The sequence below is a fragment of the Camelus bactrianus genome, chromosome 35 (genome assembly GCF_048773025.1).
Source record: "Camelus bactrianus isolate YW-2024 breed Bactrian camel chromosome 35, ASM4877302v1, whole genome shotgun sequence".
In the NCBI taxonomy this organism is placed as follows: Eukaryota; Metazoa; Chordata; class Mammalia; order Artiodactyla; family Camelidae; genus Camelus; species Camelus bactrianus.
In genome coordinates, this window is record NC_133573.1 from 23,488,964 (window position 1) to 23,515,641 (window position 26,678).

Here is a 26,678-nt window from a genome sequence, read left to right on the forward strand (position 1 = left end):
ACACTTATCCTGGGTCACTGGGCTGGAAAAACACCCTGGACCTTGGTGTCTGGCCTGAAAGTTCATTTGTGTCTTTTTTGTTTGTTTGAGATTCCACATATGAGTGATGTCATATGGTATTTTTCTTTCTCTTTCTCTGAGCCATGATTTCTTGCAGGTAAAATAATGCTGCCTACTTCATGGAATCAAATGAGATAACATTAAAATGCTTTCCTATTCTAAATTACTACAGAAATCGCAGACCTTATTAAAGTAGAGCAGAAGCAAATTCCTTGTCAATTGATGATCATTTGTCACCAGCCAGAGATTGATGAGGATTTTTTTTAATGGAAAAGGGGAAAAAAAAATTCATGTCTTGCCTTGGAAGCTGAATGAAATCTCTTTAGAACATGAACTGTTATTTGGGAGTTTAAAATAATTCAGTGTTTGGAAAATGGTGTTTAATCTGGAGTCCTGTTGATTTAAATTTATTTGGACTTTGGGGCTTAATTGAACCCACCCACACAAGAAACTCCTTAGCACTTGATGTCCTGATGAGCGAGTGTAAGGCACTGAGAAGTCCCAAAGTCAGACATGATGATGATGATAATGATTATCATTAGCATTAATCATTTATACAAATTTTTAATTAATGATTAAAAAAGAAAATGCACAGAAAAACCTCAGACTGGGAGAATAAATAGTAATCAGTTGCACTTTTACATACCAATGTATATAGGAAGTACAATGAAAATAATATTCCATTTATATAGTGTAATACATAAGATATCTGTAATCCAGACATAAACTTCTAACGATGAAATAGCAGGAAATAATAATTGGAATGTTATACCTTATGCCTTGAATAGACCATAATAAAGATGACAACAGTTTGTAATTTGTAAACATATTGCAATGTAAGACTAGTTAATTTTTCTCAGGATATTTTAAATAATATTTTAAAATGGGATTTCCAAGCCAAGACAACGTGCCTTTGTTTTTAGTTTATAAACTATTTTTAATAGTGCATTTTTATCAGATTGGATTGGGGCAATAATTCTGTAATTGGTCTTTGATTTGTTAGTGGCTATTCAAACGAACTTAAAAAAAAAAGGTTAAGAATACAGGAATAAAAATTAGGCCATGAGCAGCTCCAAATACCATAACAAGAAGCATAATCTTAAAAAATGTCCTGAAGACGTATGCTTTAGCTGCAGATAAGGCACACACCCCTATTATTGTTGAAATTGCACTTTGTAACACGGGGTAGCCTAGCAGATACAATGCCTCAATGGTTTTTTGGTTTACTGAGGGCTTTGAACTGGAAACAAACGCGTAGGAAATGTGCGCAGAAAAATCAAAAGAAAACCCTATACAAATGACAAGATTAATCATGGATATGGAGTCAAGGTTGACATTCCAGAACGCCATGAAACCTGTTACTCCCACAATCACAGAAGCAATAGAGAAAGTTACCCACAAGCAACAGAGAGGGTGTGGAATTAACAATAAGGAAACAATTAACATGGCTGCTGATGCAACAATTACATTTTGAATCGTGTTTTCTAATATTGCAGCATACTGATCAAAATATATGAATGCCTGGTTATACACCATTAGGGGAATTTCACACTTTTCAGCCAAATCTCGGAACTGGCGTAACATCAGCTTCTTATTGGTTGAAGAAGAAATACCCATGGTCTGAATGAAGGCCCGGGAGCAAATGATTTCATCTGATGTAATATTAATATCATACATAAAAAGTGGAAAATCTGATTCAAAACTGGGAATATTGTGTATAAAAGAATTCTTATTATTTATATCTTGGTGGTGACTGTCCATAAATTGCACATAGTCTCGTAACCAAAACTCTGTAAGATTTTTATCTGCATAGTCACTGTTTTCAAAATCTGCCAGACAGTTTTCCAGCTTTTGCCTAGCATCCTTATCCCAGTAGTCAAGAGGTTCAGTAATGATGACCATAACTCTGGGACCGTAACTTGAAAAATTCTCTTCTTCCACATTGAAATATGGTGCGATGTAGGAGTCGTCGCTTGCTAAATTCCGAAGGTCTAAACCTTCCTGCACTTGGAAACACCCAAGTATACCGCTTACAATATACAACACGTATGTAAGCACTACAAAACACTTGGACACAGTGTTGGTGAGGAAAGGACCAAAGTAGTCTCTAAACAACAGACTCACTGGGTGGGCACCTGTCTGATGTTCATCTGGGAGAGAACCATATGGGAAACAACAGCACTTTTTTAACGAGGAACATTTTTGGTCAGGAGTTTCTGGCTTCTTCAACCAGTGTAGACAGACCACATTTCTTTTACTATCCAGGGCCATAAATGCTCCAAAACAGGTGATGTTATATAAATAACAAAAGAATAGGGTTGTTCCCGTGTAGATGCAAAAGTATTGTACGGACCTGAAAGAGGTCATGATCCCTGTATAGAAGGCCAGGACGTTGGTGACAGTGGTGATTGTAATGGACACTGCCGCTTCTGAATAGACGTCAGACATCCGCTTTCTTATGCTATCCGTGACGCTGGTCTTCCACCAGGCAGAAATCATGATAAACATGTCATCGACCCCAACACCTGTTAAGAAAAAGAAATTTCATCTTCATACATATTAACATCCATTAAAAATTAGCCAGAACAACTCAAACCACTTTCTTTGTCCATCTCTTCAGGTCTTACTGATCTTGCCCAGTCTGTGTTTGACACTAGTTTCTCCGAGGCTTTCTTTTTTCTCTGAATCCACAGGAGAATTTCTCTCTCCTTGCTCTGTAATAACTCTTTGCTTTGCTCACACTCCTGTTTACACAGAGCACAGTGTACTGTACTCCTTGTCTTCACTTAGGGTGTTTCAATGAGTGCGGGAACCTGGCTGACTGGATGGTAGACGTCAGCAATGTATATTTGCTTCCATTAGAATAGTCGAGAGACCATTTTCTCTCCTAAACCATTTCACTCTTATGTACTAACATCAAACCAACATTCTGTTGCTTAAAATACAAGCTGTATTTATCTGTTCTCCAGCTAGCATCTAGCTGTTCATGTGGTATGATTTTAAAGGTACCACATAGTTTATACACACACAAGCAGTATCCTGATAGCCTGTTTTTGATACCCACGTTGCTGTCATTCAGGATTCACTTGCCCAGGTGAAGGCATTATCTCAATAAAATGCAAGTGCTCTTGGGATCAGAAATATGTACCAAAGTAAATCTTAAGAATCCACCGCACATTAAGTGCCTGTTAGGTAATCAGTCTTTCCCACAATGATGTCATGACTGGTTTTGGAATAAGGAGGGCAGGACAACATTTGAGGACTTTGGAGTCATCACTGAAATCTATGGAAGGAGGTCGACAAGATCAGAAAGGACAGCATGGGCCTGTTGCGGACAGAGTTCACCCCCCTCGAGCTTTCTGCTGCTTTGACGCATACACACCTTTGTTTCTGTGTCTGCTGGTACAAGGTCAACACTTGGAACTGAAACGCTCGTCTCAATTTCAACTCAGGGGGTTTTCTCCATGGATTACATGGGAGGGTACCAGGAATTTCACTCTGCCTCTAATTCAGGTGTTTTATGTGTGTGATCAAGGTCAAGGGGTCTGCACTGACACGGATTACATGGGAGGGTACCAGGAATTTCACTCTGCCTCTAATTCAGGTTTCTATGTGTGTGATCAAGGTCAAGGGGTCTGCACTGACACAGGTTTATGTAGTCCGACATAAGCTTCCTCCTGAAATTCCCCTGCTGCCAGCTTTGTGGATTTCAGTTGCACCCAGCTGGACAAAAGGGAAGAGAGAGTCAGAAGTACTAAGGACCACAAATGAACTCATTGATATTTATTAGGTATTTTAAAACCAGTTTCATTATGTATAGAACATCATTCAGAAAGTCAGGGGGAGGGTAGCACTCAGTGGTAGAGTGTGCGCTTAGTATGCATGAGGTCATGGGTTCAATCCCCAGTGCCTCCATTAAAGTAAGTAAGTAAATAAATAAATAAATAACTAAATAGAATGAATGAATTACCCACCTAAAACAAAACAAAACAAAAATTAGAAAAAATTAAAAATTCCTTGCTTGAATTGCTGAAATCAAACCCCCTCACACACACACCCTCATACTTCTATGAATACACAGACAATGCAAAAATGGTTTGTATTAAGTCAGTTATATATACTTTAACTATAGTTATGTGTGCCTGTGGGGAACACTGAGTAATTTAACGTGAGTATGTACTAGGAATGTGAATATCCAGTGTAACATTTCCTCTACGATCTCCCCCAGGAAACCAAATGTTATTTCTTCCAAGTTGCTTACTTTCCAAAATATAAACACCTTTGTCTTCTCATGCTTATTGTAAAATAAATTCTGAAAGTATTGAAAATTACAAAGAAAAAAATTAAACAATGGTAATTCTACCTTTCAGGATACTCCTTGCTAATATTTTATGTATGTCCAGCCAGAACTTTCTCTATACAAACATACACATAAAACTGTGTCTCTCTATTTCAAACATCTTGTTTCATGACCAGCATTTTACATTTACCCTTGTATATTTATCTCTTTTTAAAGACTGAATCGGATTCCAAACCTTTAAAATGCTGTGTTTGAGTCTACCAGTCCCATGTCAATATGGGATGAGGTGGTTTTGTTTTTTCCTATTCTCAATCACACCGAAATGAACACACTTCTACTTTTTGAGCACTTGTCCAATAATTCAAACAAATTCCTAAAAGTGGAGTTGGCAGGTCAAAGGTATTTCCTTTCAAATTTTGAAGTCTTTTGATTTGTTTCAAAATTGGATTTAAAAAGTGTACCAACTTACAGTTTTCCCCCAGCAGAACATGAGTGTTCATCTGCATACAACCATCCCTAAACCTTATAAGTCCTTCAGTCTTGTTGATACTCATTAATCTAACAAGAAAACAAGGTGTCTCACTTTTGGTTTAATTTGCATCCCTTGCTTAATTGAGAGGTCACATTTTCCCCCCTGTATTTTCAGTGATTAGTATTTTGGAGTGAGTGAGTGAGTGAGTGAGAGCGAGCGAGCGAGAGAGAGAGAGAGAGAGAGAGTGCGTGTGTGTGTGTGTGTGTGTGTGTAGACTGCCTATTTATGTATTTATGTCCCTGGTATGCATTTTTGCATTTGGGGTACTAGATTTTTCCCAACTCTAAAGGCACATAATTCCATTTGACTTTCTTCTTTCATCATTTTGGATCTGTAAAACTGCCCAAATGCAGTTATTTTGCTTGACCCAGCACAAGCTCCCTCCTTGATCTACCCCCCCCACACACACACACTGTGTAGCCTCATGCTTCGTTTTACTCACCTAGAACAAGAAATGGTGAATTTGCAACTATGGTCACAAATGGCACCCCAATGAACAATAACAGGCCGAAGCTGCTCACCACTGCCAAGACGACAGAAATCACTCCAAAGGCTGCCACCCACATTTGGTTTCGTGCACAGTCACACCTGTAAATTTGGAGGGAAAAATCATGGAATTTGTGGTGATAGCTTCCATACTGAAACTCCATCAATTCCTAACATTCCTGACTTGGACAGCTATTCAGAAACCTCTCAGACAGTAATTCCCACACCCGACTGCCAGAGAACTTTAACTTTCAGGTACTAGCCCAGACCAACTGAAAAAAGAAATAAAGAGGGAACAGGAAAACTGTGCATCTGTACTTTTACCAGACTATCCTGGTGGATTCTTCTGCAGCTAGCCAAGCACTAATCCACTGAATGGCGTTTCAGAACCACAAAGATACACTCAAACATCGCAGACAGTTAATTCCACTCTGATCATCAGAGGAATGCAAATAGAATACAGCAGCAAATGGAAGGCAAGCAGCAAGAAAGTACAAACATATCCAGTCATCTTCTCACCCACCCCTGACTCCAGTTGGCCATGAGCACAATTGTAAATAGCTCCTGCATTTCAAAGCTGGTTCAATATTATCATGGCTAGCAAAAAGTATGAGAGCCTCCTTCTAAAAGGTATTTGAAATTCTCCTCTTCTGGAGAAGTTGGCTCTAGAAAAGTGGCTACAAATTGCTAAAAAAAAAAAAAAAAAAGAAAGAAAAAAAGTTAAGCAGGATTTGGGGGAGGCAATGGGGGGGTTATTGCTTAAAAGTCACAGTTTCTGCTTAGGGTGATAGAAAGTATTTGTAAATAGTTGTGATGGTTGCACAACAGTGTGAATGTAATTAACACCACTGAATTGTACACTTAGAAACAGTTTTTAGAATGGTATATTTGATATATATATATTATATACACACTAATATAACAATAATATGTTTTTTAAAGTTAGAGTTTAAAAAACTAATAAAAGCATTTTTACCTGTAGCATGATGTGATTGCAAATAGTACGATTAGAAGGTATGCCATGTAAAACAGAGGGATCACTGTCCTAGAAGTTGCCTCAAATTCCAGTTGTCTAGAAAGTGACGTAAAGAAGACCACCTGCCATGGAAATGCACTCAGGTTAGTTTCTAAGTCCGATATTTGTGTGTGAGTTTAAAACGCTATTGAAACACCAGCTTCTTGACTGAAATGTTAAAATTCAGTTTAAAAAAAATCAAAATACGTGGATTATGATTTTAGAATAAAAGTAAGAAAGACTTGCTTCCTCCCACAAATCTCTGGCATGCTTTCCAAAGTTTCTTTCAAAAATCTAAAGTTTAAAACTCCCACATATACAGAATCTGAATCTTACATAAACCTGTGTAATCGTTAGTAACTGTAGACATTTTGGCTTTTTCTGAACTTCTATCAGGATGTTATCTTTTACTGTTTTAATGGCACAAGGGTCATTTCAGAAGGCCTGGGTACTTGAAGGCGTTTTCCAGTAGGTGTCTCACTCTCACCAAGCTTATCCAGCATATTAGATTTGCCAGCCCAACGATTACTGAACAGCTAACTGCGTGGCACTATGTGGTAATTTACTTTAAAAATACTCAGGTATCTTTCTCAACAACACCATGGAATTTTTGCTTAAAGATTTGTTTCTTGATTCCAATGAACTCCAAATCAATTGTTAGGGGGCTCCCAGGAACAGCAAAGACTTTAACCAAATGTAAGAACTTCAAAGTAATCTGACTAGGAAACCAAACCCCAAAACTAAACTTGAAGGTCAGTGTCTGCACTGGACAGACCTCCCTTGAGGATGTAGGATTTGTGTTTTCCACCAGAACGTTACCAAGGACTTAAGATGTGTGGCATCCTTCAGTGTGTTATTTTAGGAAACTGTTAAAAGGACCAGTTACAGCAGAGCACAGCCAGCTTCAGGTCAAGGACGCCATCACATAATCAGAGAGTGCTATTGCTATGGTCCTTGGAACACATCTTCTTACCCCTCCCCCTTCTCCTGGCCCTCCCCCATGCGCTGGGTACCTGGATCTTCTTCAAGGCCAGACTCTTTTCCATGTTGCCGAACTCCTGCAGGAAATGCATCAACCACGCCTTGCTGCGCTCGTTATCCCCTGCGTCCTCGGTTTTCAGGTAGTACTGCAGTCGCATGGCTTTGGCCTCCAGAAGTAACTGGCTCCGTCCCACACTGTCGCCTAAGACAGTTCCTCCAAGAAGATTGGCCAGGTAGAGGACCTGATAGCCTAGCGTATAGATGGGAAAGGTGATGTTTCTCAGGTTGAGGTTACTGTTCCTTTTCCAGGCGAACAGGAGCGGGTTGGAGGGCACGCAGTGGCCCTGGTTCGAAGAGCACACCTGTTGGTAGTGGATCTGGGTTCCATTTTCGTTGGTCAAAGACAAAGCCTGCACCATCTCGTCCAGCTGACTGATTTCCGAAAGGACGTCTTGTTCCAGCAGCGAGTTGCTGTTGGAGACCACTAGAATTGATGCGTAACTGGCCTCGGTGCTCTGCCTGGAGACGGAGAAGTGGTCATGGTCTTTGGCGATGAAGTGCTTCTGCACAAAGCGCCGCTCGGCCTTGGCCGGGCTCCCTATGGGGGTGTAATGCTCCTCGAGGTTTTCTTTGCCCTCGGGCAGGTAGATCAGGCCAGTGCCCAGGATGGCTGTTAGAATCACAGGCAGCAGCAGGAAGATCCAGGGGTGCGAGCCCACCTCCCACCCCAGCCTTCGGAAGGCCCGGGAGAGAGGCGCCTCCAGGCAGTTGGTGTGGCAGCGGGGCCCCCCCAGCAGCTGGGTTTCTGACTCTGTCGCTGGCAGGGGTTGCTGACTTGACCCCAGGGGGCTCTCACTCTCCTGCCGTGAGGCCACGACGTGCTCCGGGTCCGGCCCTTCGGGCGGTTGCGACCCGCTCCTCTCAGAGTCTGGCCCAGGCCCTGCCTCCATCTCCAGCACAACCTTGGAGGGTTTGAGGCCCACTTTCCGCAAGGAAGGGCACCACATTGGAAAGCAGCCACTGGACAGAGCGGCCATCTCCACCCCTCCTGACAGTTTCCTGCAGGAATTCCAAGGGAGTCCGTTGGAGCTCCAGCTGCTCGTGCCCAGATGTTGGAGCTTCCGTTGGCCGAGCTTCCGTTGGCCGAGCTTCCGTTGGTGGAGCTTCCGTTGGTGGGCATGTGGTTTGACCCATAGCCTACCCAGCCCCAGATTTGTCCCTGGCGCCCATCCCCCCAGGATTCAGTTAATACAAGAAACACTTCTTGAAGGCGAATGAAATGTGTGGCCATCCTACAGGACTCACAGTTTACTGGGACAATTTGACTTGTTCATGGACACGCGCGCACACGCCCCCCCACCGGCACAGGTATCACATGTGTTCTGAGAGGTACCTTTTACCTCTGGGGGATCAGCTAGGAGCATGGTTCTTAGCTAAGACTTTGGTCTAATTCAGTTTCTCTCTCTCTCTCTATTTTTTTCTTAATTGAAGTATAATCGGTTTACAATGCTGTGTTAACTTCTGGCGTACAGCATAGTGTTTCAGTTATACCTATATATATTCTTTTCACCTTCTTTTTATAGTATAGGCTATTACAAGATATTGACTATAGTTCCCTGTGCTATACAGTGGGACATTGTTGTTTATTTTATATATAGTAGTTTGTATATGCAAATTGTGAACTCCCAATTTATCCCTTCTCACCCCCTTTCCCTCCTGGTAATTTGTTTTCTATCTCTGTGAGTCTATTTCTTTTTGGAAATAAGTTCATTTGTGTCATTATTTTAGATTCCACATATAAACGATATCAATGGTGTTTGTCTTTCTCTTTCTGGCTTACTTTACATAGGATGACAATCTCCAGGTCCATCCATGTTGCTGCAAATGTCATTATTTTATAACTTTTTATGTCTGAGTTGTATTCCATTGTATAAATACACCACAATGTCTTTATCCAGTCATCTGTTGATGGACGTTTAGGTTGCTTCCATGTCTTGCCTATTGTATATAGTGCTGCTATGAACATTGGGGTGAATATATGTTTTTGATTTAGAGTTCCCTCTGAATACATACCCAAGAGTGGGATTGCTGGATCATAGGGTAACTCTAATTTCAGTTGTTTAAGAAATTTCCACACTGTTTCCCATAATGGCTGCACACAAACTACATTCCCACCAACAGTGCAGGAGGATTCCCTTTTCTCCACAAACTCTCCAGCATTTATGGTTTGTAGACTTTTTAATGATGGCCATTCACACCAGTGTGAGGTGATACCTCAACATAGTGTTGATTTGCATTTCTCTGATTATCACCGATACTGAGCTTCTTTTCATGTGCCTATTGATCACTGACCCAGGCCAAGGATGGGACTTCAGGGCCACTGATCCATGACAAACATGTGCATTCTGCATGAGTGATCCAGGCCAAGACTGTGATTTCTACGGCAGTAAACAAGTCCCAGGGTGGGTGTTCACAGACAAAGACCGAGGCCGAGGTTGTGCTCTGAGTCAGTGACCCAGACCATGGTTTGCCTTTAGAACCAGTGACGCAAACCCAGGGTGTGCCTTCTGCACCAGTGACCCAGGACCAGGGTTTGGCTTCTGCGCCAGTGACCCAGGCCCAGGGTGCTTTTCCGGGGCAGGTGACCCAGGCCAAGTATGAGTCTTCAGGGCCAGGGACCCAGGCCCAGATTTTGCCTTAGGGCCAGTGACCCAGGATCAGGGTGCACTTTGAGCACCAATGACCTAGGCCAAGAGTGCCTTGAGCGCCAGTGACCTAGGCCCCGTTGTGCGCTCAGTTACAGTGACCCAGGCCCATTGTGTGTCTTCAGGGCCCATGACCTAGGCCAATGGTGTGTCTTCAGGGCCAGTGAGCCAGACCATGTGTGTGCCTTCAGGGCCAGTAACAAAGGCCCAGGGTGTGCCTTCAGGACCAGTGATACAGGCCCAAGGTGTATCTTCGGGGCCAATGACCCAGGCCCAGATTTTGCCTTAGGGCCAGTGACCCAGGACCAGAGTGTGCCTTGAGCAGCAAGGATCCAGGCCCAGTGTGCGTCCTCAGCCTCCGTGACCCAGGCCAACGGTGTGTCTTCATGGCCAATGACCCCAGCCCAGGAGGTGCCTTCAGGACAAGTGACCCAGGTCCAGGTTGTTCCCTCAGCACCAGTGACTCTGGCCCAGGGTGTGCTTCAGGGCCAGTGACCCAGGCCTAGGGTGTGCCTTGATGGTCAGAGACATAGGTCCAGGGTGTGTATTCAGGGCCATTGAACCAGAACAAGGGTGTGTTTTCAAAGCCAGTGACACAGGCCCAAGTTGTGCGTTCTGTGCCAGTGACCCAGGACCATGGTGTGCCTTCAGGACCAGTGACACTGGGCCACGGTTTGTCTTCAAGGCCAGCGACCCAGGCCCAGGGTGTGTCTTCATGGCCACTGACCCAGGCCCAGGGTGCTAATTTAGAGCCAGTGACCCAGGCCAACTCTGTGTTCTAGGGCCTGTGACCCAGGTTCAGGGTTTGCCATCAGCACCAGTGACCCAGGTGCAGGGTGCGTCTTCAGGCTTAGCGACCCAGGCCCAGGCCCAGAGTGTGCTCAGGGCCAGTGAACCAAGCCCAGCATGTGCCTTCTGCGCCAATGACACAAGCCCAGGTTGTGCCTTCAGTGCCAATGACCCAGGCCCAGGGTGTGCCTTCAGGGCCAGTGACCAAGGCCCAAGTTGTGCCTTCTTCACCAGTGACTCAGGACCATGGTGTGCCTTCAGGGTCAGTGACCCAGGCCCACGGTTTCTTCTCAAGGCCAGTGGCACAGGCCCAGACTGTGTCTTCATGGTCATTGACACAGGCAGATGATGTGTCTTCAAGGTCAGTGACCAAGGCCAAGAGTGTGCCTTCAGGACCAGTGACCCAGGCCCAGGGTGCTAATTCAGGACCAGTGACCCAGGCGAAATGTGTGCTCAGGGCAAGTGACCCAGGCCCAGGGTGTGCCTTCAGGGCCAGTGACCCTGGCCAATGGTGTGACTTCAGGACCAGTGACCCAAGCCTAGGGTGCTAATTCAGGGCTAGTAACACAGGCCAAGTATGTGTTCCAGGGCCAGTCACCCAGGAGCAGGGCCTGTCTTCAAGGAGAGAGACAAAGGCCCAGGGTGTGTCTTCAGGGCCAGTGACCAAGGCCAAGAGTGTCTTCAGGGCCAGTGACACAGGCCAAGTGTGTGTCTCCAGGGCCAGTGATCAAGGCCAAGGGTGTGTCTTCAAGGCCAGTGACACAGGCCCTGGCTGTGTATTCATGGCCAGTGACCTAGGTAAATGATATGACTTCAGCATCAGTGACCCAGGCCTAGGGTGTACCTTCTGCGCTAGTGACCAAAGCCCAGCGTGTGCCTTCTTTACCAGTGACTCAGGTCCAGGGTGTGCCTTCAGCACCAACGACTCAGGGCCAGGGTGGACCTTCAGCGCCAGTCACCCAGGCCCAGGGTGGGACTTCAGGGCCACTGACCCAGGAAAATCATGTGTGTTCTGAGCCAGTGACCCAGACCAAGGATGTGACTTCTACGCAAGTGACTCAACCCCAGGGTGGGCATTAACAAACAAAAGCCGAGGCTCAGGTTGTGCCCTCAGCGCCAGTGACCCACGCCAGGGTTTGCCTTCAGTGCCAGTGACCTAGGCCCAGAGTGTGCCTTCTGCACCAATGATCCAGGCCCAGGATATGTCTTCTGCGACAGTGACCCAGGCCCAGGGTGTTTTTTCAGGGCCAGTGACCCACGACAAGTGTGTGTCTTCAGGGCCAGGGACCCAGATCAACTGTGTGACTTTAGAGCCACTAATCCAGACCAAGAATGTGCCATAAGGGCCAGTGACAGAGTCCCAGGCTGTGCCTTCAGTGCCAGTGACCGAAGCCCAGATGTGCTTTCAGCTAGACACCCAGGCCAAGGGTGTGTCTTCAGGACCAGTGACCCCGGCAAAGGGTATGCATTCAGCACCAGTGACACAGGCCGAGGAGCTGCCTTTTACGAAAGTCACCGAGACCCAGGGTGTGCTTTCATGTCCAGTGACACAGACCAAGGGTGTGCCTTCAGGGCCACAAAGCAAGTCCAGGGTTTGACATCAGTGCCAGTCACCCAAGCCCAGGGTGTGCTTTTGGGGCCAGTGACCGAAGCCCAGATGTGACTTCAGGCCAGATACCAAGACCCAGGGTATGTCTTCAGGGCCTGTGACCCAGGCTAAATGTGTTTCTTCAGTCAGTGGCACAGGCAAAGTATATGTTCCAGGGCCATTGACACAGGCCAAGGGTGTGTCTTCAGGGCCAGTGACCAAGGCAAACTGTGTGTCTTCAGGGCCAGTCACCAAAGCCAAGTATGTCTCTTCAGGGCCAGTGAAAAAGGCCCAGGGTTGCCATTAGGGTGAGTGATCCAGGCTGAGGGTGTGTCTTCAGGGTCAGTGACCCAGGTTGTGTGTTTCTTCAGGGTCAGTCACCGAGGCCAAAGATGTGACTTCAGGGCCAGTGACTCAGGTCCAGGGTGACAGTTTAGCACCCGAGACCCATGCCCAAGTATATGCCTTAAGGGCCAGTGACACAGACCAAGTATGTGCCTTCAGCACCAGTGACACAGGCCGAAGGTGTGCCTTCTACGAAAATGACCAAGGCCCAGGGTGTGCTTTCATGCCCAGTGACAAAGACAGAGAGTGATCCTTCAGAGCCAGTAACCCAGGTCCAGGGTGTGCCTTCAGTTCCAGTGATCCCGGCACAGGGTATGTCTTCAGGGCCAGTGTCCCAGGCCAATGCTGTGACTTCAGGGCCAGTGACCCAGGCCAAGAGTGTTTCTTCAGGGCCAGTGACCCAGGCCCAGGTTGCTATTTCAGGGCCAGTGACCCAGGCCCAGGTTGCTATTTCAGGGCCAGTGACCCAGGCTCAGGTTGCTATTTCAGGGCCAGTGACCCAGGCCCAGGCTGTTTTTAGGGGACCAGTGACCCAAGCCAAGAGTGTGTCTCTACGTCCACTGAACAAAGCCAAGGGTGTGTCTTTAGGGCCACTGACCAAGGCCAAGACTGCGTCTTCATGGCCAGTAACCCAGCCCCAGGGTTGCAATCAGTGCCGGTGACCCAGGCCGAGGGGATGGCTTCTGCACCATTGATCCAGGCCCAGGCTGTTTTTTCGGGGCCAGTGACGCAAGCCAAGGATGTGTCTCTAGGGCCACTGACCGAGCCAAGTGTGTGTCTTTTGGGCCACTGACAGAGGTGAGGAATGCGTCTTCAGGGCCAGTGACCAAGGCCCCCGGGGTCTTCCCAAGGCCACTGACGCAGGCCCAGGGGATGGCTCTGCACCAGTGACCCAGGCCCAGGCTGTTTTTTCGGGGCCAGTGACCTAAGCCAAGTGTGTGCGTATTTAGGGCCAGTGACCAAGGCCAAGAGTGCGTCTTCACGGCCAGTTACCCAGGACCAGGGTTGTAATCAGTGCCAGTGACCAAGGCCCAGGGGATGGCTTCTGCGCCAGTGACCCAGGCCCAGGCTGTTTTTTCGGGGACGATGACCCAAGCCGAGTGTGTCACTTGGACAACTGACCAAAGCCTAGTATGCATATTTAGGGCCAGTGACCAAGGCCACAAGTGTGTCTTCACGGCCAGTGACCCAGGCCCAGGGTGTGTATCAGGGCCAGTGATCCAGACGGAGTCCGTCTTCACAGCCAGGGGACCCAACCTCAGGGTTGCAATCATTGCCAGTGACCCAGGCCCAGGGTATGCCCTCAGCCCCAGTGACATAAGCAAGGTATGTCACTTTTGTGCCAGTGACCCAGGCCAAGTGGGTGTTCAGGGCCACTGACCCAAGCCAAGTGTGTGTCTTCAGGGCCAGTGACCCAGTCTAAGTGTGTTTCTTCAGGGTCACTGACCCAGGCCAATTGTATGCGTGCAGCACCAGTGACATGGTCCCTCAGTGTTCCTTCTAGGAAAGTGACCAAGGCCCTGGGACTGCTTTCATGTCACGTCACACAGTCCCAGGGTGTGCCTTCAGGGGCAGTGACCCAGGACCCTGGGGTCTTCTCAAGGCCAGTGACCCAGGCCCAGGGGATGGCTTCTGCACCAGTGACCCAGGCCCAAGCTGTGTTTTCAAGGCCAGTGACCCAAGCCAAGAGCGTGTCTCTAGGGCCACTGACCAAAGCCAAGCGTGTGTCTTTAGGGCCAGTGACCAAGGCCAAGAGTTCGTCTTCAGGGCCAGTGACTCAGGCCAAGAGTGTATATCAGGGCCAGTGACCCAGGCCCAGGGTTCAATCAGTGCCAGTGATCTAGGCCCAGGGTATGGCTTCTGCACCAGTTACACAGGCACAGGCTGTTTTTTTGGAGGTCAGTGACCCAAGCCATGAGTGTGTCTCTACATCCGCTGACCAAAGCCAAGCGTGTGTCTTCAAGACCAGAGACCCAAGCCAAGATTTCTCTCTAGGGCCACTGAACAAAGCCAAATGTGTGTCTTTAGGGCCACTGACCAAGGTTAGGAGTGCGTCTTCAGGGCCAGCGAACAAGGCTAGGAGCGCGTCTTCAGGGCCAGTGACCAAGGCCCCCGGGGTCTTCCCAAGGCCACTGACGCAGGCCCAGGGGCTGGCTTCTGCACCAATGACCCAGGCCCAGGGTTGCCATCAGTGCCAGTGAATCTCGTCGCCCCCTCACCGGGTGGTCCCACGACCTTAAAGTCGCGGGTCGGGGTGTCCCAACGCTAAGAGGACCTTAGGCGGCACCTGAGTGGGACCTGGAAGGACTGCACGGGGCGGAGACCGATGCAGGGGGCCAGCAGGTAGCGCCAGAAAGAAGACAGGCCCGTCGGGCGAGCCGAGCCCCTGGCGAGCCAGGCCGGGTGAGCGGAGAAGTTTCTTCCCAACTTCCCGACTCTGAGCCGGCGGGGGCTGGTAGGGGTGGCGCGTCCGGGCGCCGGGGCCTAGCGCTGCGGGGCCGGGGCCGGGGCCCGGGTCGGCCGCCTCCGCCCGCGAGTTGCGTGGAGGGGGCGGCGAGCGAAGGCGAGGCCCACGGGCCCTCTCCCTCCTCCATCTCGTAGCCCCGGACACCCGGCCGCGGAATCTACTGCACAGCCGACCGCACAGTAGCTTCTTCATCGGGAGTGAACTCCCGGGCTCTGCTCCTTTGCGGAGAGGGGCGCGACGGGATTCCGGTTTGTGAGCCGGGCGCGCGCGCGACTTCCGGTTTGCGGTCTGGTCGCGCGCGCGACTTCCGTTTACCCTCGCGCGCGCCCGGCTCGCAAACCGGAAGTCCCTCCGAGCCCCTCCCCGCGAAGGAGCAGAGCCCGGGAGTTTACTCCCGGTGAAGAAGTTGGTTCGCGGTCAGCTGTGCAGTCGTCTCCACGGCCGGGTCTCCGGGGCTACGAGATGGAGGAGGGAGAGGGCCCATGGGCCTCGCCTCCGCTCGCCGTCCCCTCCACGCAACCCGCGGGCGAAGGCGGCCGGCCCCGGATCCCGGACGCACCACTCCCACCCGCCCCCGCCGGCTCAGAGTCGGGAAGTTGGGGAGAAGCTTCTCCGCTATCCCGGCCTGGCTCGCCAGGGGCCCGGCTCGCCCGACGGTCCTGTCTGCTTTCTGGCTTTACCTGCTGGCCCCCTGCATCGGTCTCCGCCCCGTGCAGTCCTTCCAGGTCCTGCCCAGGTGCCACCTAAGGTCTTTCTGGCATTGGGACACCGCCACCCGCGACTTTAAGGTCGTGGGACCACCCAGTGAGGGGGCGGCGGGGTTCACTGGCGCTGATGGCAACCCTGGGCCTGGGTCATTGGCGCAGAAGCCATCCCCTAGGTCACTGGCCTTGAGAAGACCCCGTTGGCCTGGGTCACTGACCAAGAAGACGCATTCTTGGCCTTGTTCACTGGCACTGAAGTAACTCGCTGGACTTGGGTCACTGGCCCTGAATCCACACCCTGGGCCAGGGTCACTGGCGCTGAGTGCACACACTGGACCCAAAGGTACACCCTTTGCCTCGGTCACGGGCACTGAAGGCACAGCATAAGGCTGTTTCAGTGGCCCTGAAGGCACACCATTGGCCTGGGTCAGTGTTCCTGAAGACACACCCTTGGTCTGGGTCATTGACCCTGGAGACATACCCTGGGCCTCTGTCACTGGCCCTAAAGACACATCCTGGGCCATGGTGACTGACCATTAAGACACACATTTGGCATGGGTCACTGACCCTGAATACAAATCCTGGGCCTGGGTTACTGGCCCTGAAGGCACATCATGAGCCTGTATCACTGGCTCTCAAGGCATACCCCTGGCCTGGGTCAATGTTCTTGAAGACACACACTTGGGCGCTGAAGGCACACACTGGGCCTGGGTGACTGGCACTGAAGGAACACCCTGGGCCTGGGTCTCTGGCCCTCAAGGCAGACCCTGGGCCATGGTCACTGGTGCTGAGGGCACACCCTGGGCCTGGGAGACTGAAGGCACACCTTGGGCCTGGTTCTCTGGGTTTGAAGGCACCCCCTGGGCCTGAGTGCATGGCCCTGAAGGGACACCCTGGATGTGTGTCTATGGACCTCGAGGAGCACCCTGGGCCCGGGTCACTGGCCCTGAATACACACCCTTGGCTTCAGTCACTGGCTCTGAAGACAACCCTTAGCCTGGGTCAGTGGCCCTGAATACAAACCCTGGGCCTGGTCACTGGTCCTGAAGATGCACACTTGGCCTGGGTCACTGGCTCTGAAGGCCCACTGTGGACTTGGGTAACTGTTCCTGAAGGCATACACTGGGTCTGTGTCCTTGGACATCAAAGCACACCCTGGGCCTTGGTCACTTTCGTAGAAGGCATACCCTGGGCCTGTGTCACTGGTTCTGAAAACACACCCTTGTCCTGGGTCACTGACCCTGAAGAAACACAATTAGCTTGGGTCACTGGCCCTAAACACACCCTGGGCCTGGGTGTCTGGCCTGAAGGCACATCTGGGCTTCGGTCTCTGGTGCCGGAGGTACACCCTGGGCTTGGGTGACTGGCTCTAAAGGCAGAACTTGGGAATGGGTCACTCACCCTGAAGTCACAAATTCTGCCTAAATAACTGGCCCTGAAGGCACATGCTTGGCCTGGATTACTGGCCCTGAAGTCACACCTTTGACTTGGGTCAGTGGCCCTGAAGGCAATCACATTGCCTGGGTCACTGGCCCTTGAAGCCACACCCTGGGCCTGGATTGATTGAGGCACATCTGGGCTTTGGTCACTGGCCCTGAAGTCACACCCTGGACGAGGGTAACTGGCCCTGAAGACACACCCTGGGCCTTGGTCAGTGGCCCTGAAGACATACCCTGGCCCTGAGTCATTTGTGCTGAAGGCACACCCTGAACCTGGGTCACTGGTCCTGAAGCCACACCCTGGCCATTTGTCACTGGCGCTGAAGGCACACCCTGGTTCTCATCACTGGGGCAGAAGGCACACGCTGCGGTTGGGTCACTAGAGCTGAAGGCACACCCTGGATCTGGGTCACTGGCACCGACAACAAAACTGGGCCTGTGACACTGGCCCTGAAGACACACAGTTGGCCTTGGTCGCTGGCCCTGGAACACATACTTGGTCTGGGCCACTGACTCTGAAGAAACACACTTAGTCTGGGTCACTGGCCCAGAAGACATACCCTGGGCCTGGGTGTGTGGCCTGAAGGCACATCTGGGCTTCAGTCACTGGTGCCAAAGGTACAACCTGGGACTGTGTCACTGGCCCTGAAGGCACATTCTTGGCCTGGATTAGTGGCCCTGAAGTCACACCCTTGACCTGGGTCCTTGTCCCTGAAGACACACACTTGTCGTGGGTCACTGGCCCTGAAAAAACACTCTGGGCTTGTGTCACTGGCGCTGAAGGCAAACCCTGGGCCTGGGTCACTAGTGCAGAAGGCACACCCTGGGCCTGGGTGACTGGCGCTGAAGGTACACCCTGGCCCTGAGTCACTGGTAGAGAAGGCACATACTGGGCTTTAGTCTCTAGCCTGGAAGGCACACCATGGGCCTGGGTCACTGGTGCTGAAGGCACACACTAGGCCAGGGTCACAGGCGCTGAAGTCGTACCATTTACCTGGGTCACTGGACCTGAATACACAGCAGGGTCCTGGGTCACTGGCCCTGAAGACACACCCTTGGCCTTGGTCACTAGCCCTGAATTAGCAATCTAGGACTGGGTCAGTGGTTTTGTAGACACATTCTTGGCATGAGTCACTGGCCCTGAAGTCACACCATTGGCCTGGGTCACTGGCTCTGAAGTCACACCCTGGACCAGGATAACTGGTCCTGAAGGTGCACTCTTGGCCTGGGTCACTGGCCCCGAACAAACAACCTGGGCCTGGGTCATTGGTGCAGAAACCTTACCCTGGGCCTGGGTCCCTGGTACAGAGGGCACACACTGGGCCTGGGTCACTGGTGCAGAGGGCACACCCTGGGCCTGGGTCACTGGTGCAGAGGGCACAGCCTGGGCCTGGGTCACTGGTGCAGAGGGCACAGCCTGGGCCTGGGTCACTGGTGCAGTGGGCACACCCTGGGCCTGGGTCCCTGGTCTTGAGGCACACATTTGACCTGGGTCATTAGCACTGAAGACACACACTTGTCTTTGGTGACTGGCCCTGAAGACACACCCTCTGCCTGGGTCAATGGCCATGAAGAAACACCCTGGGCTGGGTCACTGGCCCTGAAGACACACTCTTGGCCTAGGTCACTGGCCCTCAAGTCACACCATTGGCCTGAGTCACTGTCCCTGAAGACACACCCTGGACTTGGGTCACTGGCCTTGAAGGCACACCCTAGGCATGAGTCACTGGTGCCTAACGGACACCCTTGGTCTGGGTCTTGACCCTGAAGAAACACTTAGCCTAGGTCACTGGTCCTGAAGACACACCCTAGGGCTGGGTATTTGGCCTGAAGGCACATCTGGGCTTTGGTCAATGGCCCCTAAGGCACACATTGAGCTTGGGTCACTGGCACTGAAGGCACACCCTGGGACTGTGTCACTGGCCCTGTAGTCATAACCTTGGCCTGGGTCTCTAGCCCTGAAGGCCCATGCTTGGCCTTTAGTAGTGGTCCTGAAGTTACACCCTGGGCCTGTGTCACTGGTGCTGAAGGCAAACCCTGGCCTGGGTCACTGGTGAAGAAGCCACACCCTGGGCCTGGGTCACTGGCCCTCGAGTCACAACCTCGGCCTGGGTCACTAGCCCTGAAGGCCCATGCTTGGTCTGGATTAGTGGCCCTGAAATCACACCCTTGACCTGGTCACTGGCCCTGAATATACACACTTGCCCTGGGTCACTGGCCCTGAAAAAACACCCTGGGCCTGGGTCCTGGTACTAAAGGCACACTGTGGACGCAGGTCACTGGCTATGAAGACAGTTCCTGGTCCTTGGTCACTTGCCATAAATACACACACTGGGCCTGGGTCACTGGCCCTGAACGTACACCCTGGGCCTTGGTCAATGACCCTGAGTGTATAACCTGGGCTTGGTTCAATGGTACTGAAGGCACACCCTGGTCCTGGGTCACTGCCGCTGAAGACAGACACAGGCCTGGGTCACTGTTCCTGAAGACACACCCTTCGCCTGGGTCACTGCCCTAAAGTCACACCATGGACCTGGGTCACTGGCCCTGAAATCACGCCATTGGCTTGGTCACTAGCCCTGAAGACACACCATGGGCCTGGGTCACTGGCCCTGAAGACACACTCTTGTCCAGTGTCACTGACCCTGAAGTGACGCTATTGGCCTGGGTCATTGGCCTTGAAGATACACCCTGGGCCTGGGTCACTGGCCTTGAAGACAAACCATGGGCCTGGGTCCCTGATCATGAAGGCACACCTTTGACTTGGGTCACTGGCGCTGAAGACACACAGTTGTCCTTGGTGACTTGCTGTGAAGACACACCCTGGGCCTTTGTCTCTCTCCTTGAAGACACACCCTGGTCCTGGGTCACTGGCCCTGGAACACACACTAGGCCTGGGTCACTAGCCCTGAATTAGCACCCTAGGCCTGGGTCAATGGTCCTATAGACACACTCTTGGCATGGGTCACTGCCCCTGAAGTCACACCATTGGCCTGGGTCTGGCCCTGAAGGCACACCCTGGGCCTGGGTCACTGGACATAGAAGCACACTCTGGGCCTCAGTCACTTTCGTAGACGGCACACACTGGGCCTGTGTCACTGACCCTGAAGAAACACACTTAGCCCGGGTCACTGGCCGTGAAGGCGCACCCTGGGCCTGGATGTCTGGCCTGAAGGCACATCTGGACTTCGATCCCTGGTGCCGCAGCCACACACTTGGCCTGGGTCACTGGCCCTGAAGTCACACCATTGGCCTGGGACACTGGCCCTGAAGACACACCCTATGCCTAGATCACTGGAGCTGAAGGCACACCCTGGACCTGAGTCACTGGCCCTGAAGGATCACCCTCTGCCTGTGTCACTGGCCATGAAAGCACACCCTGGGCTTCAATCATTTTCGTAGAAGGCACACCTTCGGCCTGTGCCACTGGCGCTGAAGGCACATACTTGGCCTGTATCACTGGCCCTTAAGACACACACTGGACCTGGGTCTCTGTTGCTGGACGCACACCCTGGACCTGGGTCATTGGCCCTGAAGTCACATCTTTGGCCTCGGTGACTGACCGTGAAGAAATGCACATAGCCTGGGTCACTGGCCCTGAAGACATCTCCAAATTCAATTTTACTGCTCCAGACACCATATTTGATGTTCCTTTATATAAATAAACCTACCCTGGTCTATGTCTTTGATTTCCTGGAAACCCTGAATAAAAGGTTTCAGTCCAGAAACTTTTTTTTTTGTACTGCAGCAATAAAAATGTTTCCAAAGGCAAGAAAAACATTGACTAGTAGGCTCTTTATTGTAGAAATAGGAACCACTGAGTACTTTCCTTGTTTCAAGATTTTCAGAGTTTTTATTGTACTTAAAGCAGCCTAGAAATGTTGAAATACTTGATGCTCCAATTAAAATACCTATTATCTGTTTAGTGATGGGCACTACACTATGCACTGAGAACACAGAAATGAAGTAAATCAGTTCTGCTCTTAAGATGCTTATAGTCTTGAGTGGGTCTCAGGGTTACATAAGTAAGTGCAAAATTAGAAAAATTTGTTTTGTTGCCATAAAAAGCCAAACTCAAGATGAGCTATTAGAGAATTTTAAATTTCAGAATAATCAAGTTTAAAAGAAAAAAAAATCACAGAGACAGAGCTCACTTAGTATCCTCTCTCTTAAATTCCACCAAGCAAATTTTTAAGTCTTCCACAGGAAAGTGGCTTCAGACTACAGGGCTGGCAAACTATGGCCCAAGGCTCAAATCCCACCTACATCTTGTTTTTATAAATAAAGATTTATTGGAACACAGCCATGCTCATCATATACATATTGTTTAAGGCTGTGCCATCTGACTACATCAGAGTTGAATAGCTACAGCAGACGTCACATGGTCCCCGTGTGAACATATTTACTATTTTTTTAATTAAAGTATAGCCAGTTTACAATGCTGTGTCAATTTCTGGTGTACAGCATATGAACATATTTACTATTAATCCTTTATGGGAAAAGCCTGCTAACTCCTCCATCAGATGATTAACTTGGCAGTCCTGTGTCTAAGCAACAATCTGGACCCAAAGGTTAGTAGTTGGCTGCTTTGAAATCAGTATTAAAGGAAATGAAACAACCCATGAGGCAATTTTGTGTTCAACAGCTTGACAGTGGCTTTCCCTGCGCTTAGCCCATGTCTGTCTGGTTTGCTTGGATAATGTCAATTGCCTGCACCTGCAGGGAAGGTGGTGCACACCTGACCATCAAACTATTCATCATAGCCCTCTATGTGTTTTTTGTGTGTCCCCCTTTTCCTCAAAACCCAAAATATTTTGAGGTCCTTTGAGTCATCAAAATGCAAATGGCACAATGAAAACCTTGACCCTAGTTCCACCTGCCACATGATTCCCCAATACATGATCCTCAGCAAATCCTCTTCTTTGTGTTACCCTGATTTGGTAAATGTCATTAAAAAGTATCAACTATTTTCTTGAGAGATTTTCTTGTAGTCTTTGTAGAAGGGAATTATTCCCTCAATATCAATGTCTCACATTCTGCTTTTCTAATTTCGCCTCCTGCCAGTAACAGGTGTTCTCATTTGTTTACAAATACTTCCTTGTGCACCTTAACAATTTCCCATGAGACAGCAGATTCCTTAGTGCCATTTAATTTGGAATCACTTACATGAGGTAGACCTGCATTAAAATATTATCTGTTACTCCCAAATAGATCATTAGGCAACTGAACAAGCTATAATAACTTTTTTTTAAGTGGGGGAAGAAATTAAATTAGTAATTTAATAAATTAGTAATTTATTAAATGGTGGTACTGGGGATTGAACCCCGGACCTTGTGCGTGCTAAGCATGCGCTCTACCACTGAGCTTATAATAACTTAAAAGTACCCAAAAATCTAAAGGTGTTCAAAAGAAAGTAGTTTAGAATGATAAATAAACTTCCTTAAAAATAAAAAGTCAGCAGTGTTAAAATAGGTGTTTCTCATAGAAGTACAGGATAAGATAAGAAGATACTGGTATGTCCTAAGTGAATGTTGGTTCTGGGGTGGAGGGACTTGACTTGGTTTGGGGCTTGGTTTACGTTTGCTGTTTGTTGTGTTTTGGTTTGGTTTGAGAGAGAATACTTTGTTTGATTGAGCTATTCCTTCACCCCACATTTATAAGCTTCCCGCTGTGACTACAGGTTAAACCTGGGCTTTTGAACAAACTGACCCCAGTGGTCTGCTTGCTGATCCTCAATATCACTTTGACCTTTGTGCTTTGATGTTTTAAAGCCAGAATGGCTCTGGGTCAATCAGAAACTTACCCCTTCATAAAAATTGTTCCTTCCTGACATTTTCTAATGATACTTCCCAGCTTTCTTGACATAAATTAATCCTGGCTTATAAATGAGTTTGAGCCCCAAGAAGCCTCTAATATAAATCTAACCCTGATGTTACACATTCTGACTTTATATTCAAAAAAGAGTCAGGAAGAAATGGTGATTTTTCTCTGGAGTATTTACCTGCACCTGTGTCATCCATAAGTCTTCCTAATGACCTACAAATTTGCTTTTAAAAAATGTCTCCAAAGGGAACAACTCAAAGTAAACACTAATTCTTTTCTTGAGACACTTTGGAGAGTTCGCTCTTATACAGTGTTTCTTTTTCCTTTTAACTTCATCTGAGCAAGGCCTTGTTACAAGTCGATTGGAGAGGTCCTAAAAGCCTGCTGATGATAGCTGTGAGGAAGAGAAGGAATTAACACACACTTCAGAAAAACAAGCTTAGCAAACAAGTCCCTACACTTAACAGAGGATGGTAAGCTCTTCTACCAGAAGTGCTGTTTCATCTGAGACTTTTAAGGAAAGGATATTTTTACTAAAACACAAGAAAAAGATGTTGTGAGCAGACATCCTTTGTTTAGATTTATGGAATTTAAGAGAACCTACCAAGTGGGACAATCATAATTAACAAAGCCTGCCTGTCAAAAAATGTTGAAATTGGGTGTGATTTCTTTTTTTTTTTTAACAATAAGAAAAGAACTTTATTGTTTATTAATGTTTCTGTGTAAAACTTAAGCCTTTTTTTTTTTTTTAAAGAAACCACCAAAAGGAGATTAGCTCAGTCCATCCCTTCCTCTGTCGTCGTCTGCTTCCCACCATCCTCCAAATACTATTCCAAAACATTTTGGAGGAAGGGAGGAGTGGGAGGCAGTTAATCAGAATCTGAGAGCACAATGATCTCCTCTGGGATGATCTCCTCTGGATCGCACTGTGTGGCCACACTCATAAATACCAGGCCTGGAGGGTTGTGACTGAGGGGTTTGGGACAACCAGGGTGGAAATGGACTACAGAGGGAGCTGGTCACCAGGCTATGGCTAGGAGAGTCCACCCTCATTGAGGAATCAGCAACTGGAGCCATGGAACCCAAGGGGGAAGGTGGGCTGTGCAGCGTACATGTCTTCTTCTCATTCTTCCCACGCAATGCCCTTTGCCTTTCCACGTAGCTATTTCTTAATGGCCCTGCTTCTGTTTGCTTCTCCATCCGAGATTTCTTCTGGCATCTCCCCAGGTGTGAGGAGAGACACCTCCGTTGAAGGAAGTGGAGGTGACCATGGCTGCTCCATTCTCCAAAACAGTGGTGAGGGGTTCCTCTGATTGCTTCCTGGAAGAGGAAACATCCCTCTTCTCAGGAGAAGGGGTAGTATCCAGGAGCAAGGCTTCAATCTCTAGCTCAAAGAGATGAGACATAGGGCTCTCTTCCCAGGGGCAACTCCTCGAGGTGTTCTCCACTGCTTTCAGCATCTGTGCTGGAGAGGGCTGGGGGCTCTTCTGACAGTGAAGATGGTGACACTGCAAGTCTTTTGTTTTGCTGCTCCCCTGAAGACCTGCTGATCCCTTTGTTAGGTTCCAGGTTCTTTTCAGTGGAGATCTGTAGTGGGGACATGGGGCTCTTATCTCCATCCTTACTTGCTTCCTCCTCCTCCTCTTCCTCCTCCTCATCAGTTTCCTCATTTTCTTCATCATCTGTCTCAGCCTTGGAGGTGATAGGGCATTCCTGGGATGCCATCCCACTAGGGCCCTCACCAGAATCCAAGGAGGCTTTGGGGTGATCTACAGAGCGGGAAGAGGTGGCTTGGGGGAGCTGGGATCTTCTCTTCTATCTCTCGCCCTCCTCACTCTGGTCTTGCTTCATTGCATATTTAGAGATGGCCTCATCCAGACAGCTCATAGCCAAGCTCCGGTTCTCCCGCAGGTGCTGGGTGAGGACAGGATCTGACAGTGTGGGATCAATGCCTGGCCTATAGTCATCTGTGACGTGACAGCCAAAGTTGTAGATGAGATCAAGGTGGCAACGCTCCTGTAACCTGATGCCCACATCTCGGAAGGCATCCTGAGCCATCAGCTGAAGCTGCTGTCGGGGGAGGCCAAGACTGTGCTGAGCAGCTGCCTTCTCTACGGCCCGCAGCACATCTCCATAGTCAGGGAAGGTGTCAAGCCCTGGTTTGTTGATGAGCCGCTCAGTGGGCCTGTTCACCTCTGGGTAGCGGGTACCACGGTAGGGGATGCGCTGCTCTATGACCCGGCCTGTCAGTGAAGAGCAGTCTTTCAGCTCACACAGCCGCCCAAAGAGGCGGATCAGCTTACGCTTCAACCTTGCCTCCTGCAGGTAAATGGAGTCTGGGTCATCTAGTTCTGAGAGATCCAGCTCCTTTTCCTGCAGCCGCCGGATCTCCGCTACATAGAGTGCTAGCAGCTGCTCCAAGTGCTGGATCTGCCGCTGGGGACCACGGGTCCTTGGGGCCTCAGAGGTAGTGGTCTCAGCATTTGTGGGGTCCGAGGAGGAGTCTGTGGGAGGGTTATTCCCAGAGGACCCACTAGAGGTGGCGGCAGCAGGGGCCAGATTCAGCTTCTTCTTGGCTGATTGGGTCTTGAGGACAGTGCAGAGCTCATTAATGTAGACATAAAGCTTAGCTGGTCGGCTCTGAGCCCAAGAGAGGACCCAAGAGAGGATGTTGCAGAACTCCGCTGAGGCCAAAAACAGAGTGGGCACGCTGCTGCTGGTTATAGAGGAATGGGACCACCTCCAGGTGGTCCACTGTCTGCGTCTTAGACAGTTCAAGGAACTCTTTAAACAGCTTCTCATTCTCCAACTTGTAGCATTTCTTGCCACCTGAACTACTGCTTCCTCTGGCCACATGGGGCTGGGAGGAGCCAGGGGCTTCTGCCTTGGGTGAGGCCGGATTGGGGGGTGGGTGGGAGGGCCCTGGCTGAGCAGCTGCTTCATCTCATCATCATCATCCAGCACAATGATGCTGTTAGCAGTGGCCATGGGGGATCAAATCCCCCTGAGGGGGGAAGTGTTGGGGATTTTGTAATTCCTGCTGGAAGGGGATGGGGCCTCAGAAAGAGCCCCTCCAGCACAGCCCCATCCCTTCATCTCACACATTTTCCAGTCTTCCTGGGTTTCAAAAACACCCAGCCATGCTCAACAGTGTCCTCACTGCCTGTCTTCAGCAACCATTAGTACCATATGTTTTTCTGGACCTTTACTGTGGGAGCCCCAAACTGTCTGAAAACCTTAAGTCCCACTCCCAGCTCTACCCCTCACGTCGCCGTCTGGTCTTTCGGTTGCGTTTCCGTACTATTTCTCATAGTTGGCAAGTTGATTCTTCCTCCCTGAGCTGATCACACCCCACAACCCTCTCCCTCATCCTGGCTTTAAAACACCCTCCCTGAAACAAACTGGGGACTTGTCAGTTCCTGCAATAAACATTGCGCTTTCTTC

At 49.4% G+C, this 26,678-nt stretch overlaps 1 protein-coding gene and 1 pseudogene across 1 annotated transcript; both read right to left on the bottom strand.

Moving 5' to 3' along the window:
- Window positions 1–461: 461 nt before the first annotated feature.
- PTCHD3 (patched domain containing 3) lies at window positions 462–12,795 on the bottom strand. The gene is made up of 4 exons (XM_010947997.3): window positions 7,407–12,795; window positions 6,355–6,476; window positions 5,335–5,480; window positions 462–2,585 (listed from the first exon to the last, which is right to left on the bottom strand). Exons 1-4 carry the CDS (start codon window positions 8,409–8,411, stop codon window positions 1,081–1,083), a joined length of 2,778 nt encoding a protein of 925 aa, XP_010946299.1. The 5' UTR covers window positions 8,412–12,795; the 3' UTR covers window positions 462–1,080.
- Window positions 12,796–23,860: 11,065 nt separating this feature from the next.
- Window positions 23,861–26,222, bottom strand: LOC105063439 (death domain-associated protein 6-like; annotated as a pseudogene).
- Window positions 26,223–26,678: the final 456 nt, after the last annotated feature.

What these genes read in the sequence shown, in the direction of transcription:
- PTCHD3 (XM_010947997.3), bottom strand. Translation starts at nt 8,411, where the DNA reads ATGGCCGCTCTGTCCAGTGGCTGCTTTCCAATGTGGTGCCCTTCCTTG. An exon ending in GCAATCACATCATGCTACAG is followed by an intron (nt 5,481 to 6,354) that starts GTAAAAATGCTT and finishes CCAAATTTACAG; the next exon opens with GTGTGACTGTGCACGAAACC. An exon ending in TTCACCATTTCTTGTTCTAG is followed by an intron (nt 2,586 to 5,334) that starts GTGAGTAAAACG and finishes TTTTCTTAACAG; the next exon opens with GTGTTGGGGTCGATGACATG.